Raw genomic sequence first — 18646 nt, 5'->3', positions numbered from 1 at the left:
AACAACTTATTAAGAGGGTGTATCTCATGTGATCTATTCCCATCGCAATAAAAAAGAAACACGCTAAAAAAGTTTTTTAGGGACTTGTTGTAGCGTGGCAGGTTAAGAATCTGGCATAGTGTCCATGAAGATGTGGGTTTGATCCCTGGCCTCACTCAGTGGATTAAGGATCTGGCCTTACCATAGGCTACGGCATAGGTCACAGATGCAGCTCAGATCCCATGTTGCTGTGGCTGTGATGTAGGGCTGCAGCTGAAGCTCTGATTGTATCCACAGCCTGGGAACCTCTACATGCTGCAGGTGTAGCTGTAAAAAGAAAAAAAAAAAAAAAAGGATTTTCAATTTTAAACCAACTTACCATATTCAAAAACAAGTTATTTCTGTATATTTTATGCATATATAGAAAATTTGTATATTTTTAAACTTGAAACTTTTAGGAAAAACTAGGTGTTAACGTTTTACCTTTTAATATAGTGAATATTGGTTAAACCCCAAGAAATGGGAAACAATTATTTTTGTATACAAAAACCCCCAGCACACATTAAGATAAACTCAAATGGCAATCACTGCTTCCTATATGACAAAACACCAATACTAAGGGTCTATTTCTCTAAACTAGAATTTGGGGAGAGTTTATTTATTTAACAACTTGGTTTGCAGTTAGGCATACACTTTTGGAAAGGCTCCTTTAAGACAAAGCGCTTAAGTATAAGAAGTTGTTCTCTCTTTGCTCTGCATAAGGCTCGCCATCAATCAGTTTTGTGAAGTAGGCATCTGCTCATGTTTATCTCTTTACTTCCTGACATCAGAAAGCAGCTTAGGGAGTTCCCGTCGTGGTGCAGAGGTTAACGAATCCGACTAGGAACCATGAGGTTGCGGGTTCGGTCCCTGCCCTTGCTCAGTGGGTTAATGATCCGGCGTTGCCGTGAGCTGTGGTGTAGGTTGCAGACGCGGCTCGGATCCCGCATTGCTGTGGCTCTGGCGTAGGCCAGTGGCTACAGCTCCGATTGGACCCCTAGCCTGGGAACCTCCATATGCCGCGAGAGCGGCCCAAAGAAATAGCAAAAAGACAAAAAAAAAAAAAAAGCAGCTTAGCAAGTTCCCATTGCAGGTCAGTGGTAACAAACCTGACCTGTATCCATAAGGACATGGGTTCAATCCCTGGCCTCGCTTGGTGGGTTAAGGATCTGGTGTTGCCATGAGCTGTGGTGTAGGTCACAGACACGGCTTAGATCCTGTGTTGCTGTGGCTGTAATGTAGGCCAACAGCTACAGCTCCAATTCGATCCCTAGCCTATGAGGCATATGAGAACCTCCATATGCCACAAGTATGGCCTTAAAAAGCAAAAGAAAGAAAGCAAGCAACTTGGTAAATGAAAAGAATACTGGCTTTACTATCAGCAATTACAGAGCATTTTAGGTCCTCTCTCTACTTTTCCTAGTTTCGTGTCTCTGGGCCAATTATGTCCACCCAGCTAAGTTTTTTTTTTTTTCCTTATTGCTCAAGGAAAATAACGATGCCTTCTGAGATTGTCATTAAGATGACAAATTCATTTTCCCAACAATATATGTTGAAAGCTTAAGCCTTATGATCAGCTATAATCAAAGAGGAATCAAAGATTCTGTTCTCATGGAATTAATAGACTTAGGTAATAAAGTTAACAGTCTGAGACCTAAATGAATTTCCTAGAGAAGCAAGTTCTGTAATAACAACTAATATTTTTGAGTGCTTCCTACATGCTCCACACCATTCTTAGCACTTTACCTCAATTATTTTGTATAATCTTCCTCAAATCCTATAAAGTAAGTCTTACTATCCCCACTTCACAAGTGAGACAACTTCAGTACAGAGAGGTTAATTTGCAGGGGTTATTAGAGTATGTAATAATAAATAAAACTAAATTTGGACTTGAACTAATATAAATCTACAGCTTGCTCCTTTCACCATCACGGGACACTTCCTCTCAAGGATGAAATCTCAACTCCATCAAATAGCTCCAGGCAAATAGCCCCCAAACACCTTTTCGAACCTATTGTTTATGAGTTTCCCAGATGTAGCTCACTCCAGCCAGGCTAGTCCCATTAAATATCCAACAAACATATTTTGAAAATTCTTTATCACTGTCTCCATCTGGAAATCTTGCTTTCTACTATCAGTTTGAGCATTCTCATGGATAGCAATTGCTCCCTCCTCTGAAAAATAGTAACAGCTGACTTCTATACCACTTACCCGACCCTCATCATCACATGCAGATGATTAATTTTTAGTTTGGTTCCATTTAATTCATCAAACAGATCAGCAGTAAGGCAGATGATAGTGTATTCAGGGTCTTGTTTTTTCCCGTGGCGTGGCCTACCATCCTGAATTACAATTGTGTAGGTAAGTGTCTGGCTACCTCAGTAATTGGTGTATTTTTCATTTTCATATCTTTAATGTCAGGCATGATATCTGCTACATAAACAAGGTCAGTGAATATCTGGTAAAGAAATGAATGAATGAGTAAATAAATGAAATAATACAGTCAAGTGCCCAGTCCATACTGGATACTCAATGATTGCTAGTTATTACATCTCCAATTTTACTCAAAAATAGGAAATAACCTACTTTAAAATTTGCTTTGATGAAAGCCTCTAAAGATATGATGACATCAATGTATAAAACACAAAGATATTTTGAGAATCCACTTAATTCAGCTGTTGTTTGGTTGTTGGTACTAAGCTCAGTTTCACTTTACCAAACATCCTTTTATGTGTCACATTATCAATCCTATTCAGGGTAAAAGCAGATCAAAAAAGATCTACTTAGTAACAACAGATTTTTACAATATCAGGCAAATCCCAAAGATTGATCACATGACAGCACTCTTAAACGTAATGAAGTTTAATAACATATAAGAAAAAACTGTAGCATCTATGAAACCCTAGCTGTTTCCTTCCGAGACAGATTATGTACATCCCACATGCCACAGTCAGCATATGTGTGCAGGGTATGTTCTAATAATTATGCTCATTCTGCCATTACCTTAGCTACTAGGACAGATACAGAGATTTTACTGACATGCAATTAGGTACAGGAGTACTGTAGGATAATCCTTTCTTTATAATTAGTTATAATAAACCAGAGATGTTTTTAATTGCCCAGCTTTATGCGCTGAGTTGTGTTCCCTGACCCCCACCAAAAAAAATTCATACCATAACCCCCAGAATCTCAAAAAATAACTGTATTTGGAGATAGTCTTTAAAGAAGGAATTAAGTTAAAACATTTCATTAAGATGGGCACTAAGCCAAGATGAATGATGTCCTAATAAGAGGAAATCTGAACACAGATAGGTCCAGAGGGACGACCTTGTGAAGACATGGCATCCAAGGAGGGAGGCCTCAGATGAAATCAAACTTGCCGAGAACTTGATCTCAGATTTCCAGTCTCTAAGACTGTGAGAGAAGAAATTTCTGTTGCCACCCAGTCTACAGTATTGTGTCATGTAGCATGCCTAGCAAACTAACGTACCAAGTACTTTCCCATTTCTTTTTCTTTTAAATAGTTTTCTCATTCTTTTATTAGTACATTCAACTTGATAAACATGCTGGACCTAATTATTTTATATTCCATATCTAATTCCAGGATCTGAACCTTAAGTTAGTAGCTTCTGCTCATGGTGTTCCTATTTTTTTTTTTCTTGGTCCTTTTAGGGCCACACCCCGCAGCATATGGAAGCTCCCAGGCTTGAGGGTTGAGTCAGAGCTGAAGCCGCAGGACTACACCACAGCCACCTCATTGCCAGATCTGAGCTGCGTCCTTGACCTATATCACAGCTCATGGCAGTGCCGGATCCTTAACCCATTGATTGAGGCCAGGGATCAAACCTGTGTTCTCATGGATGCTAGTGAAATTTGCTTCCACTGAGCCATGACAGGAACTCCTCCCATTTCTTAATTCATTAAAATCTCACTTGATACTTAAAACGGTCATGCATGATAACCTTATGCCCATTTTGTAGATAAGGAAAATGAAGTTTCAGACGTGAAATGATGTCTCTGAGATTATCCAGAGAGTGAACACAAACAAGGCTGCAAGACTCAGACAGGAACTTTACAACCCCAAATTCTGCCCACTTTCCATTCTTAGCAGTCGATGGACTGGAGCACACCAGAGCATTGTTCTCAGCAATGCCCTCCACAAGTTGTGGGACCTTCAGACAGTCATTAATTTTTTAACATCTTCATTTTCTCATCTGCAAAATGAGGGGGTTGAATTGACTGTTCTAAAGCCTGTATAGACCGAGTCTACACAAAAGTCTTTCTAGTTTGAAAAGTTCAGCTCAAATCTTTATTTTTAATTAAACTCCTAAAGACGTTAGCTCTGCAAACTCATTTAGAATTAAAAAGTCACCTTTTGGGAAATCACTTCCTGTTTTGTCTACAGAAATTAAGGTTCTGTCAAAAAAATTATATACTTGATGGAATTCCTGTCATGGCTCAGCTGAAACAAATCTGACTAGTAGCCATTAGGACACAGGTTCAGTCCCTGGCCTCACTCAGTAGGTTAAGGATCCCTCATTGCTCTGTGCTGTGGTGTAGGTCACAGACATGACTCAGATCTGGTGTTGCTGTGGCTGTGGCGTAGACCGGCGACTACAGCTCTGATTCGACCCCTAGCCTGGGAAACTCCATATGCCATAGGTATGGCCCTAAAAAGACAAAAAAAAAGTTTACAGACTTGAAAATGTTTCAAAATATTACAATCTTAATTTCTTTTAAAAGTTATTTTTGTAGGGCTTGCATCCCATTAATTAATTTTCTGTTGTTGAAGATTTCTCCATTCTGAACTTTGAAAGGTTACACACAGTTTCATGAAGAAAACACAAGAAAGACTAAAAAAAAAAAAGCTTTTTGGCTGTGCCTGTGACATGTCAAAGTTCCTGGGCCAGGGATAGGACCTGTGCCACAGCAGTGACCCAAGCTGCTGCAGTGACAACACTGGATCCTAAACCCACTGCACCACAAGAGAACCACACAACTAAAATTTTTTACAGAAAATTTGAGTTCAGCTTTAAAATGTTGAGTGAATAATTTCATAATATTGAGTGAGAAAAAGTAGTTGCAGACCTTAGTTTCTAGGTCTGAAAATGGTATAAATGGCTTCCTGCATGCCTGGCAGGAAAGCATGCTATTAAATGAGAGAAGATCTATGAAATATCCTAGAATTCTTTGGAGGGAAATTGCTGCAAGGTCATTAATAAAAACTCATAGTATTAGGATTTTTTTTTTCAATAACTGCCCTAGTTTTAGAATACTATGTGAAGGCTTGGTTTGTATTTTTTCATACCTATAGTGAGTGTACATTTTGTTTGCCAGGGAGAGGAAGTACATTGTATAAAACAATTTATACTCTAATGGAGGACAGCAGCTCATATGACGGTAAGAGTTAGAACTGTGAATCATCTCTTGTGCATTTTCAACTAAATAGAGGCAATCTGCCCAAGAGGGAGAAAAAAAAATTCTACAAACCACAAACTCCATCCAATCACATAAAGACAAATCAACCTTCAGGCAAATCAAATGTCTTCACTTAAAGCTTACCTGGATTTGGCATTCTGCCCATCTTTTCCAAATCTCTTAACAATATACTTTCACAAACAGTTAAAAACATGCATACTGAAAGGCAACCCCTTTGCAGAGTTATTTTTAAAAAACAAGAACTCTTTAGCCTACGGGGGACTTGGGAAAAGAAAAGTTCCTTTTGGGGGTTTGCAACCTGTGAATACGGGATTAGTGGGTGGGACTGAGGTGCACTCAGGTGCATAAATAGAGGCTTGGGCTGAGCCAGCACACTAGGAAGCTTGGACCGCATCGCTGCCGGCTCACACAGACAGGTGGGTGGGGAAACTCAGGTAAGGCTCCTGACAGCAATATTAGAAGGGCACTTGTTAGAGTGAGTGCTGGCTTCTGGTTACTATATAAAGTTGCAGGCAATCAACAGGCAGAGGAATGCAGGGTAGTCCCAAGAGCAGTGAAATTGAATTTGGGGAGGAAATAATGGAATTTCCAACAAAGGTTTCCTGGGGCCTCTCTTTAGCAGAGCTCTGTTTCTGAGCAGGTTCAGGGGTAATGGTTTCTCCCTGAGGAAACAAGAGGTTTTAAAGCGAGCAAACTCTGGGAGTTTTCAAGCCTGGCACAGAACCCTGGGTCTTCTGTCTTGGTTACTGGGCCCTGATCACCATCAAATGCTCTGCTTCTGTCCCACTGGCTAAAACCAAGACCCACAGAACTGTAAAACCTCAGCTCAGATTGGTTGCTTGGAACCGTAGTTCAGAATATTACTGCAAATCAGCAGTTTCCTTTCTCTACCTGATATAAAGATATCCTTGTTGCTTCTTCAATCTTTAAATTTTGGGATAGGCTGTAAAAGGAGAGATCTGGTTGCTTTCCTGGAGCATTTATGAACAGGAACACCGAACCTCCTGCAAGTCATTCCTTGCTAAAGTCGAGAAGGCAAAGATACAGGGACCAGTAAAAAGTGCTGGTTTCAGTGTGTGTGTGTGTGTGTGTGTGTGTGTGTGTCTCCAAATTATCAGTGTCTTACCATGTCTTCTGTTTTGGGGTGGTTTAGGCAGGAAATTTGCAGAGCAGCATCTATTCATGTAATGAAAACCTGGTACAGTGAATCTCAGTCAGCTGTTTATACAAGCTGAAGTGATTTCAGCTTCTTTGAGTCATCCTGGCGTAAAATACACATCAGATAGCAATAGTTCCAATCAGACAGCTTCAGAGCTATAGCAAGGGTTTCTAATAGCCACTTGCACAATGAGAATTGTCAATGGACTAAATGAATACATCACTGCTCACTGTTATTTTTTCTAATATACATCGCTATAAATCAAATACAAAATCAAATATCTGTTAATAAATTTAAAGTCATTATTTGCCATGATATTTTTCTGACTCAACAAATATCCCAAAAGTAATTATTCTCATATAAAGATTCTTGAGTTTTGTTATTGTTGTTGCTTATATTAAAAAGAAGTCTTTGTACTAAGAAGGCTGAGCATTGTTGACTTGTATCACATTTGAGTTTTTTGTCCAAAACGCTGGATATGAAAATTGTTATTGGCATGTCTGTATCTTTAAGGGTATAGAAGATGAAGAAAGTGTATCTCTGTTTTTTGCTTATACGATTTTTGAGTGAGACATTGTGTGGCTACATAGTACAACATAGATAATAATCGGTCAGTTTAATACAAGACATCATCTAGATTTGGTAACTTGGCAACGCCTTTTTTTAATATTGGATAATGCTTAGCAAAAGTTCCCACTCAAGCCATCAGAAGATGAGAAAAAAATTTTACACCTCAAAAAGACCAAGAATTTTATAGTAGTCCATCTTGATTCCTTTGCAAAATACATTTATTTCAAACCAACACCAGTATTAGAGTAGGGTGTTTCTTTTTAACCAGTTTCAGTCTTTGGCTTTGCTAGCATCCCAAGCCTCCAGCTTTACATGTTATGGTCCCTGGATAACCTTAGTGATTTGCTAGTGCAAGTCACTTTGCTGGCTAGCTCACTCCCTCACATACTCATGGATCATACCTTCCCCTCCACTTTCCCGCTCATAAGAATCTGCTTTGCGGTAGTGTAACATTCGAGAGAATTAACTTTGGAATACTGGAAAGGAAAAACAATTAACAAAGAGGCATCCATGGGGTTGGTTTCTCTGTGTGATGAAGTTCCATATATTTTTGTGGGCCTATTATACAGGCTCACACTGAGAGTCAAAGAATCAGCTCACTGGAAGAAATTTGCACCGATGTATTTTAACCAATTCAGAACCAACATATAGAGTCTGAGTAAATGTTACACTAGGGAGAGGGTTGTGTGGCTGCAAGTCTCTAGCTGAAAGTTGGCAGTTTTCAAATGAAAAAAATCATTTTACTCAGATCTTATTTTTCAATGGCAACGTCCTCATGTTAACAAAATGTACATCTAGGGTAATTTTTTTCAGGATGAAAAGATGGGAGCCAGCACCACAAAGTGATAAGGTGCAAAAACTTTGCTTCTATGCCCATCTCATTAGTCTTAATTTCTCTGAATTTCAGATTCTTTACCTACGAAATGAGGCACTGGGGAGATGGGAGAAAAGGAGAGGCAACCCCTAAGATCCATTCCACCACAAAATTTTTTTAAATATAAAATTTAAAAGCAAATCCCCTTAGCTATAAATATATATATCTATCTTATTTCCTTAAAATATATCTGTATCTATTTCTATACTTTTTTTTTTTTTTGGCTTTCTAGGGCTGCTCCTGCAGCATATGAAAGTTCCCAGGCTAGGGGTCAAATTGTAGGTACAGCTGTCAGCCTATGACACAGCCACAGCAATTCAGAATCCTCAACCCACTGAGTGAGGCCAGGGATCAAATCCACATCCTCATGGATACTAGTCAGGTTCATTTACTGCTGAGCCATGAGGGGAACTCCTATATTGTAGATTTCTATGGATAGCTTCATCAGTATATTTTATCTATATGGATCTACATCTAAATAGAGGCAGACAGATAAATAGACAGGCATTCATACTGTATAATCTTAGGAAATTTCTATGGAAGGTAGTTTTTCATTCAATTGTAAGTGTTCAATCCCATCTAAGCCTCACCTCCTACCTATTACATCCCCTGGTTGTGATGCAATCTGAAGATTTTGAAGACTACTAATTCAGTTTTACTGACTTTTTGCTTTTTTGTCTTTCATATCAGATTTGCCATGGAGAAGATTTCCTTATCAGCATTCTTGCTGCTTGTGGCCCTCTCCTATACTCTGGCCAAAGACACCACAGTCAAACCAGGAGCTAGGAAGGACACAAAGGACTCTCAACCCAAACTGCCCCAGACTCTCTCCAGAGGTAGGAGTCAGCTTCTTGTCAGCTTCCAATTACACTTAACTGGGAAAGATTTAACTCTTGGAGCTGAGAGTTGTGTGCTGAACATATTTCCATACGTGTTCCTTCTAGATTTATCAAAGTTTGTAATTACATCTGTTTCCTCTAGAGGTTTTTCCTCTTCTTGAGTAGCGAGTATATATTGATCCCAGTTTGACTTTTCAACAGCTTTTTGGGTCTAAATATACTGGTTCATTTGGTTCTAGGTTGGGGTGATCAACTTATCTGGACTCAGACATATGAAGAAGCTTTATACAAATCCAAGACAAGGTAAAGATAAGTTTTACAGAGTTCTCTCAAAGCTCTCAAGAGCACCATCTAGTGACTTTTACCTATACCTGAAATCCTGCTCATTAAATCTCATCCAATCTTTTTCTCTTACAGCAACAAACCCCTGATGATTATTCATCATTTGGATGAATGCCCACACAGTCAAGGTAACTGATACTTCTAAGTATAATTTCCTTTATAGGCTTTTAGCTTTAGGGTGGGATTCAGGTCACTCATATTTACATCCTTAGCACCTAGCACAGTTGAATATAAAATAATATTTTATGTAGTAAAAACATTTTAAAGTAACATCAAATATTTCCACAGTTTCTGTTAAGCACTGGTTCACATTTTAACAAAACGAGCTTTAGAATTCATCTTGATTTCTTGCTTTCTCTTATACCCTACATCCAAAACATCAGCAAATATAACTGCTTTATCTTCACAATATATCCAAAAGCCAGCACCAGCTTCATGGGAACACCACCTGTGCACTCATACAGGGCCTAGTGCTTAGAAAGTACCGATGCTTGATGTAAAGCTCTGTTGCTGCTGTCTTAAAATTAATATTAATTTTTGAACAAGGGGCTCCATATTATCATTTTGCACTAGGCCCCATATCTTATGTAGGTCTTGCCCAAAACCAGCCACTTCCTATTGCCTCACTGCTACTGTTCTGGCCCCCAATTGAGAGCATATCTTGTCTAGAATACTGTAATGGCACCTGCCTGGTTACCCTACCTTCAGTTCTCCATGCAGAAGCCTGAGTGAGGCCATTAAGCGTCAATCAGACCCAAACACTCATGTGCATGCCAGTGGCTTCTTATCACAGGTAAAATTAAAACCACATTCCTGACTGTGGCCCCCAACTGCCTTTCCTTCCTCACCGTTCTCACCTTGTTTTCTCTCCTCTCCATCTAGCCCAGCCTTTGTGTTTTCCTCAAACATCTGAGCCCATTCCCACCTCAGGGCTAGTGCCCTCTGCCTGGTGTGACATACCCCTGACACTTAGAATGCATCAGTCTCTCACTTCAATGTCACCTCCTCAGAGAAGTCTACCCTGACCACTCTATAGTTTTTAAACCTCTCGCTTTGTTTTATTTCTCTTCAAAGTACCTATCTCCACCTGAAAGGATTCGTCCACTTATTTATAGTCTGTATACACAAGTATTTGAGCTCTATGGAGAAAGTAGCATATATACCTTTTTTTGGTTCTCTCCCCAGTGCATAAAACAGTGCCCACCACATTGTAGCCACTCAATAAATATGGGTTAAAAAATTAATGGATAAATGATAGAATGGCAGAAACAAAGCTAGTCAACAGCCTTAAATATTACTTCACTAATCATTTGCTGAAAGGGGGGAGGTGAATACCGTATTAGAAATGCAGTTCAACTACAGAAGACAAACTTTTGGTTACCAAAGGGGATAATGGGTAGGGGAGAGATAAATTAGGAGTTGGGGATTAACATATATACACACTACTATATATAAAATAGATAACCCACAAGGACTTACTGTATAGCACAGGACTTACTGTATATCTATAACCTATAGTGGAAAAGAATCTGAAAAAGAATATATACATGTATATGTATTTATATATAACTGAATCACTTTGCTGTACACTTGAACTAATACAACATTGGAAGTCAACTATACCTGAATAAAAAAATTAAAAAAGAAATACGGTTCAGCTTATAACAGGGAACAATGGTTTTAACCAGTGATGAGGTAAATGCTTAATAGTTCTTCTTTATATTGTAGCTTTAAAGAAAGCATTTGCTGAAAATAAGGAAATCCAGAAATTGGCAGAGCAGTTCATCCTCCTCAATCTAGTTGTGAGTTTATTCTTCACTGTCACTGCTGCCTCTCTGTCACTTAGTATTTGAAATGGAATGACTCATTTTTCCTGTACATCTTAGCTGTACTGCATTACCTGGGATCTGTTCCAAATAGCTCATCTCATAGATTGAGGGCAAGAAAAGCTTTTCTTTCATTAATAACCTCTCTTGCCTCTCTACATTTTTCTTTAGTCGTTAATCATTTGAAGTTATCTGAGTAACACTCTCCTGTGGCCAGGATCTTCTCTGTTTCTGCAGCAGTTGGAAGGTTTTTGTCATTGACAAATTCCTTGCTTGCAGTCCTGGCTGCTCTCCACCCACTCTTGATCCATGTCCCCTCTCTCCCGGGAAGAGACAACTCTCCACTGTCCAAATCTAATCATTCAACTTGTGCTGAAGCCTTGTTTTCTCCTTAGTTGACCACTACCACCCCTTCTGATGGTCAGACTTTCTGACTATAATTTCTGCTATTCGATATACAAACAGGATCCACTTTCCTTCCAAAAGCAAACCATCAATAAACAGTTCAAAAGATGACTCTCCCCACACTTAAGTCCTCCCTCTCCTCCTGCCAGGGCAAGAGGCTGGCTCTTCAAGGAGCATGCGATTCGACTCCTAGCCTTTCTCATAGCTTCCTGTCCGAGACACCTCTTTCTCCTTCTGCCCCTCAATATTAATAGAGTGACTTTGTCAATCTCAACCTGAAGTACTTCTCTTGCTATATATTATATTCTCTATGGATAATTTTCTCTACACCTGCCTTTCATCATTGCCTTCATTCCCACATCTTCTTCCCCAAACGCGCAGCTTTCAACCTGTGTAAACAACCATATCCCAGATATCTTCTAATTAGCTTAAACTCCACATGTTCAAAGCCAAATTTCTCAGCTTGGTCCAGGCTTGTCAAAAAGCTCGTTTTTTTCTCTATTCCCTATTTCATTAAGACTGTTATTCTAGATGTGACCCTCCTACTCACCTCAGGCAGTCAAGAAGCCCTGTGATTCTAACTTTGCAAGATTCTTGCTATTCGTCACTTCCCTATAAATCAAGGACCACTGTTTCTGGGTACGATTTTCTCACTTTGCCTAGCTTATTGCAGTATTAATAAGTGCCTCTCTGCCTACAAAATAAATTCTATCTCATCTCACATGGTTGTCAGAATAACCACTCTAAAAACCAAATTGGAATCCTGGTACTCCTAACATCCTTCTGGTGGTTCTTATCTATTTATGGACAAACAGAAAGGCCATAGCATGGTGGGCAGGGCCATGAGCGGGCCCCTGAAGTAGCTTCTTTCACCACAACCTCAGGCATCCCTATACTTTAGTTCCATCCAAACACCTTGTTATAGAAAGTGCTAGGCCTTTTCTCTGCCCTTGTGTAACCCTTCCTCCTCCCCTGCCTGGAGTGATCTCCCTTCTGTGTAACTGACTCTTAATCATTTTTTAAAGATTCGTCTTTACCCACCTTAAAAAGTCCTAGGGGAACCTGCATATGGGGTTAAATATCCTGACCTGGGCATCCAGGACACCTGTATATCCTCCATCAGAACATTTCACCCACTGGACCCTCAATATTCCTTCTCCTACTTTCTCTCAAGAGACTGTACTTTCATTAAAGACAAGGGCTATATCTTGCTAAATAGAGAAAGTTCTAATTTAAAAAAAATGACAAATGAAAAGATGAATTCTCAAGATAATCCTGTTTGTATAATTTCTCCAAAAATGACTTCCATTTTTTTCATTAATTTCCTCCTGCCTCATCCAAGACACCTTCCCCAAACACTGTCTGCCTTCCAAAGACTCCCTTATTAAAATTTTCTGCTCCTTGTCACATAGATCAGCTTTTTACCTCATGTTCTGCCTCACATTCTGCTCTATTTTATTCCTTCATGCATGTAATAATGCACCTATGCTACAAACACCCTGTTCAGAGATGCGCCTTATAGTGTCTGAAGGTGCCTAGCCCAGGAATGGACACATTTCTATTTTAACAAGTTTGAAAATAATCAATGACTAAACAAAGAACTGTTTGCTTTTTTTTTTAATCTTAGTATGAAACAACTGACAAACACCTGTCTCCTGATGGCCAGTACGTCCCCAGGATTCTGTTTGTCGGTAAGTAAAAGTGACAATGAGATCAAACACACACTGAACATTACACAAGTGTGGCTCCACTTCTCCCTCTGTCCTCCGCCACCCACACCTGCTGCTCCACCTCAGCCAAGGCCACAAAGCTCCACTGAGAGCTTAACATTACTTTCAGTTTCACAACACATTTCCTTTAGAAAATGAGAGCCTCTACCTATTTCTATACATGACATTTTTTTCTCAGCTGGTAATTTGACCTTCTCATCTTTTGCCACAAGTACCCCTGAAAAGAAAGCACCCTGTTAACTGTCATTTAAATATTTATTTTTAGTCTGGCAAACTTGTGATTTGTGTTGGATTTGTCTGGCACTTTTGATAATTATTTTAAGGCAAGTAATGAATATGGGCTGAAAGAAAAAAAAAAAATCAAAGGAGCCCTGCTCCTTCCTGCCATTGGTACTTTTCAGGTGCCATTCCCTCTCTGGAAAGCTTTTCCTGCTTGCCCCCCAGTACCCCCGTATCACCTGGCCAATCACTCTCATTCACTGACCTGCACAAACTCCCATGATGTTCTCTTATGGCACCATGTTCCCCTCAATGGTCACTCTTTCCTCAGTTATAATTTTGCAGTTATTGGGTGATTGTTTAATAAATACTGACCCCCCCCGCCAAGGTAGCAGAGACTAGATCTATTTCTGCTCACCGTCATCTTTTCAGCATGGCCCCAATAAATATTTATTAAATGACTGAACAAATGAACTGAGTTGGGCTTTGACCAAAGGGAGAGCGATAAAAGGACAATTCATAATTACATTTGCCACGTAGCAGAGTTCAGTCTGCTCAAATGGTTCACCCATGTTAATTCATCCAAGTTCACACTAATGCATAAAACAAAGGAGAGAAAAAGTGAAGGAAAGGAGGAATGCTGAACCAGAGCTCATCTTACAGGTTTTATTTTGTTAGGATCTAGAAAATTTAGAAACTTAAAACTTGAAAGAGCCCTTATCAGTCATCCAGTCACACCTTGTTTGGGTATTCTTTTCACAGCATTCCTGTCTAAGGGCCTTTTAAACTCCATCCAACTTCTTTGGGCGGAAGAACCAAGTCCCAGGCAGCTTGCTCTTCTGGCTCAGTAGTTTCCAAGTGGTCTGCACATTAGAATTTCCTGGAAGATCTTAAAAATCCAGTTCCTCAGACTTCACCTCAAACCAATCAAATCAGAATCTCAGGGGTCAGGATCAGAGGGGTGGGAAGGATGCAGGAGGCAGTCTTTGAAAGTTCTGCATGTGATTCCAGCATGCAGCCAAGCCTGTGAGCAATGGTTGGGAGTTTAAAACTTTTCTTATGTTCACACATTAGGAAGATGAGATCTTGTGCGTGTACCCTCTACACCAAGCAGAAGTACAGTAGGTCTTAAATCTTTCTTGAACAAACCAGCCGCTTTTTTTAAATTTATGTCTGCTGGTCCTAATCCAACATTCTGAAATGACAGGGATTGTCCATCAAGTACCAGTGACAGACTTGGCATCATGCGACCAGGTCTCTTGTGTTCTCTTCATCAAATTCTCAGGACATGGACCACAGGCTCCTTCAGTCATTTCTCATGAGGCAAGGTTGCTAGGGCTGTGTATCCTAATACCTCCTTTCTGAGTGCACCTTATTTATACCTTTTTATCCTCATTAATTGACAATTTAAATATACAACATGGAAAAAAAAAGACTTAAACTCTAGAGGAATATATGTACAAGGGAAGACTCCCGAATCTCTATTTTAAGATGCAGCTAGTTAATGATAAAAGTAAAAAAAAAAGAAAACAACAACAAAAACAAACAAACAGAGAGGAAACTACACACTTATTTTACCTTGACTGGTCTTAAAGGCTTGCATTCTTTCATTCATTTAAAAAAAAAAAAATTGGGAAGCTAGCATTTGACTTGAGTTTCAAATTACCTAGGTTAGTCTTGGTAATGTATTTTGATTACAACATAATCATTTCAAATGTTTAAAATAATTCTTTGGTAAAGAATGCCAACCCTTGGAGTTCCTATCGTGCCACAGTGGAAACGAATCCAACTAGAAACCATGAGGTCACAGGTTCGATCTCCAGCCTCATTCAGTGGGTTAAGGATCTAATGTCATTAGCTGTGGTGTAGGTCACAGATGTGGCTCGGATCCTGCATTGCTGTGGCTGTGGTGTAGGCCAGCAGCTACAGCTCTGATTTGACCCCTAGTCTGGCAACCTCCATATGCAGCAGGTGCAGCCCTAAGAAGCCAAAAAAAAAAAAAAAAGCCAATCTTGTCACCAATGCCCCCCCCCAAACCAAAAACAAATAAAAAAACACCCCTCCAACAATGTATATTAGGCTGTCTTCAGGTTGCTGTAGATAGGCCAGCAGGATTCATAACCTCGTCCACAAAGAGCACGGCATGGCTGTTGAATGGTGTTGGGTACTGGCTACGGAGCCAGGTTGCAGGCTGGATGAAGTAGAAGCCCATCCAGCAGGACGTGTGTTCCTTTCATGGGATGTGGACAAACATGTAGGCTTTGTCATGCAATAGAGGTTACTGTGAAACACAGTACTTCATTCCCTTGGCTTTTTCATTGTAGACCCATCCCTGACAGTTAGAGCTGACATCACTGGAAGATACTCAAATCGTCTCTATGCGTACGAACCTTCCGATACAGCTCTGCGTAAGTGTTGTCTCCTTGGAACATCTGTTGTGCTGGGAAAGAGTCCACGGGGGGGAGGGGGGAAAAAGCTGTTCTCAGAAACTACAGAGAGTCAGTCTGACCCTGACTAGCCTTATGTCCTCGGCAAACCACATTCATTTTGACCTCATTTTTTAAAAATCTCCAGTAAAGATGCATTATTTAGATGAAGTATCTTTTCCTCTAGTAGGATCCAAGGACCATATTACCTGCTTTTCAGGTTTCTCTTGGACACACTTAATTCCTTCTACCAGAGCACCAAGTGCAGTAGTAATCATACCATTAAAATAGTAATAGGAGAAATCTGCATGCTTTGTTAAATGTTTTTTTTCCCCAAATGATGAAAGTGATGCAATTTAGTCTAGCTTGATAAAGTTGAATTCAAGTTCACCTTTAAAGATCAGTAGGAGACATGATTCCAAATAGTTGCCAAGATACCCAATTCCCCTGGGGTTGCCATAAAATGGGGAGAAAAAAAGTTAGAGACTTAAGGCAGATGAAATACCTCAATGGGAAGACTGTACCTAGTTGTGACATCTAATTAACCCTTCTGCGAAGGAAATTAAGTTTTGTCCTAAGAACCAGTTCGCTCAATAACTAGTGGCTACATAGACCTGCACTACATTAGCCACACATAGCTGTTTAATATTCAATGCAATTTATTTGAAATTTAAAAATTCAGGAGTTACTAGGAACCATAAGGTTGCAGGTTCGACCCCTGGCCTTGCTCAGTGGCTTAAGGATCCAGTGTTGCCATGAGCTGTGGTGTACGTGGCAGACACAGCTCAGATCTGGCATTGCTGTGGCTGTGGTGAAGGCCAGTAGCTGTAGCTCCAATTAGACCCCTGGCCTGGGAACCTCCATATGCCGCAGGTGCAGCCCTAAAAAGCAAAAAACGAATAAATAAAAATAAATTAAAAAATTCAGATCCTCAGACATACAAACTCACTTTAAGTATTCACTGAATAGGCACTGAATATTTTTTATCACAGAAATTTCTATTGGGTGGTACTGACCTAGAAGATAGGGTGAGAAGGATTGTGTGGTTGTGTCTGGACAGGAGGAAGGATTGTCCTGGCCCATCAGCACCTAAAGGTGCTGGGAGGACCAGGGGAAGCACATTCCAAATGTACTAGCCATTCCTGAGATAACAATATATAACTACTGCTGTAGCTCTGATTTGACCCTTAGCCTGGGAACTTCCATATGCCACAGGTGCAGCCATAAAAAGCAAAAAAAAAAAAAAAATATATATATATATATATATAGTGTCTAGTAGTGCATTTGACCCTCATAATTTTTGCCCACATTAGTGCTTGACAACATGAAGAAAGCTCTCAAGTTGCTGAAGACTGAATTGTAGAGGGAAAAACAAAACCTGCAAGCTCCTCCCTCTGTGTTAGGCCTTGAGACCTGGAATCACAGAAGTTCTGAGAAGACTGTGGAGAAGGCAGAAGCACTGGTGAACATACTCATTAGTCTTTGGTTTCATGTTACAACAGCTCTTTTTTAAAATTTGGTTTTAAGTATACATGTGTGAACACTACCTAACTGTATACTACCATAGTGAGCCATGATTTTTTACAAAATAAATCCTTTTAGGGGTGTTCAAACTGCGTTTTTTTTTCCCCCCAACCTGGTCTTTCACAGAAAAGCTATTTGGTTCATTCGCCGAATAGGATTTTTAGACACACAAATATTCAAAAAGGGGACAAGACAAACCTAGTTCAAGCAATGACAACCAAAGATAGTCAGTTATCATCTCATCTCACTACAGTTTCTCACCAGGGAACTAAAAGCAGATAAGAGTTTGAACAACAGAAGTATCAAGTGATATCTTCTAGTGTGAAAGAATATCCAGAAGGACATCCCAGGAAAATCAGTACCTAATTGAAGCCCACCCCTCCTCACTCTTGGGAGAAATTCCTAGATACATGCTGGAATTTAACAATTAAATTTTAGTTAGATTTTCCTTTCAGGGAAAGCCTCTGGCAAATAGCTTTCTCCCTCAGAAGACTAATTTTGGGAAAAAGTCATTCAAAGAACATCAGTGAACACACTCCAATGAAATCCTGAGAATTAGGAGTTCCCATTGTGGCTTAATGGGTTAAGGACATGACGTATTCTCTGTGAGGATGTGGATTGGATCTCTGGCCTCACTCAGTGGGTTGAGGATCCAGATTTGCTGCAGGCCATGGCATGGCCACAGATGCAGCTTGGATCTGGTGTTGCTGTGGCTGTGGCGTAGGCGGCAGTTACAGCTCTGAAATGACCTCTAGCCCAGGAACTTCCATATGCCGCAGGTACGGCTGGAAAAAGAAAAAAAAAAAAAAATCCTGAGAATTAGCCTCCTAACATACTTGGTTTCTTCAGGTTTGGGAGTACTGGCCTGGAATAACTTCCTTTGACTTGTTCCCATTTTCGTCACCCGAGGGTGGCTGGCTGGGAGAAGAGCAAAGGGCAGTGATATGTCTCTGGGGTAGAGGTCACTACTTATCTTTGGAAAGTTGAGAGAAGAGATGACAACAGATAGGGGAGCAGCTTCAGCTACTTTTAACTCTTTACTGTGCCTGACAAAAGTTAGAACTGTGTCTTAATTTCTTCACTACCTATTTAAGCTACATGCATTGTTATATATAATGCCTTTATCACCGCACCTCCACTGCCTTCTTCGGCCTCTGAATGGCTGTAGTGGCTTGTGTAATGCTTTGCATACTGAATATCTATTGCTTGTCTGTTATAACTTCTTTGGTTGTTTGTTTGGCTAGGGCCTTTTCTGAAGAGATTCTTTGCCATTAT

At 39.9% G+C, this 18646-nt stretch overlaps 1 protein-coding gene across 2 annotated transcripts; it reads left to right on the top strand.

Moving 5' to 3' along the window:
• The first annotated feature begins 5721 nt into the window (after nt 1-5721).
• Nucleotides 5722-17460, top strand: AGR2 (anterior gradient 2, protein disulphide isomerase family member). 2 transcript variants are annotated; one of them, XM_047753511.1, is made up of 8 exons: nt 5722-5873; nt 8751-8896; nt 9139-9202; nt 9317-9369; nt 10970-11043; nt 13100-13163; nt 15746-15829; nt 17161-17460. In XM_047753511.1, the coding sequence occupies exons 2-8, from the start codon at nt 8758-8760 to the stop codon at nt 17208-17210; spliced, it is 528 nt and encodes a 175-aa protein (XP_047609467.1). In that variant the 5' UTR covers nt 5722-5873; nt 8751-8757; the 3' UTR covers nt 17211-17460. The 2 variants fall into 2 exon arrangements, with proteins under 2 accessions (XP_047609467.1, XP_047609466.1); XM_047753510.1 differs by having other exon boundaries at nt 5842-5891.
• Nucleotides 17461-18646: the final 1186 nt, after the last annotated feature.

This window comes from Phacochoerus africanus, chromosome 11 (genome assembly GCF_016906955.1).
Source record: "Phacochoerus africanus isolate WHEZ1 chromosome 11, ROS_Pafr_v1, whole genome shotgun sequence".
NCBI lineage: Eukaryota > Metazoa > Chordata > Mammalia > Artiodactyla > Suidae > Phacochoerus > Phacochoerus africanus.
Note: the sequence above shows the minus strand (reverse complement) of the source record. Positions and strands in the feature narration are given on the sequence as shown.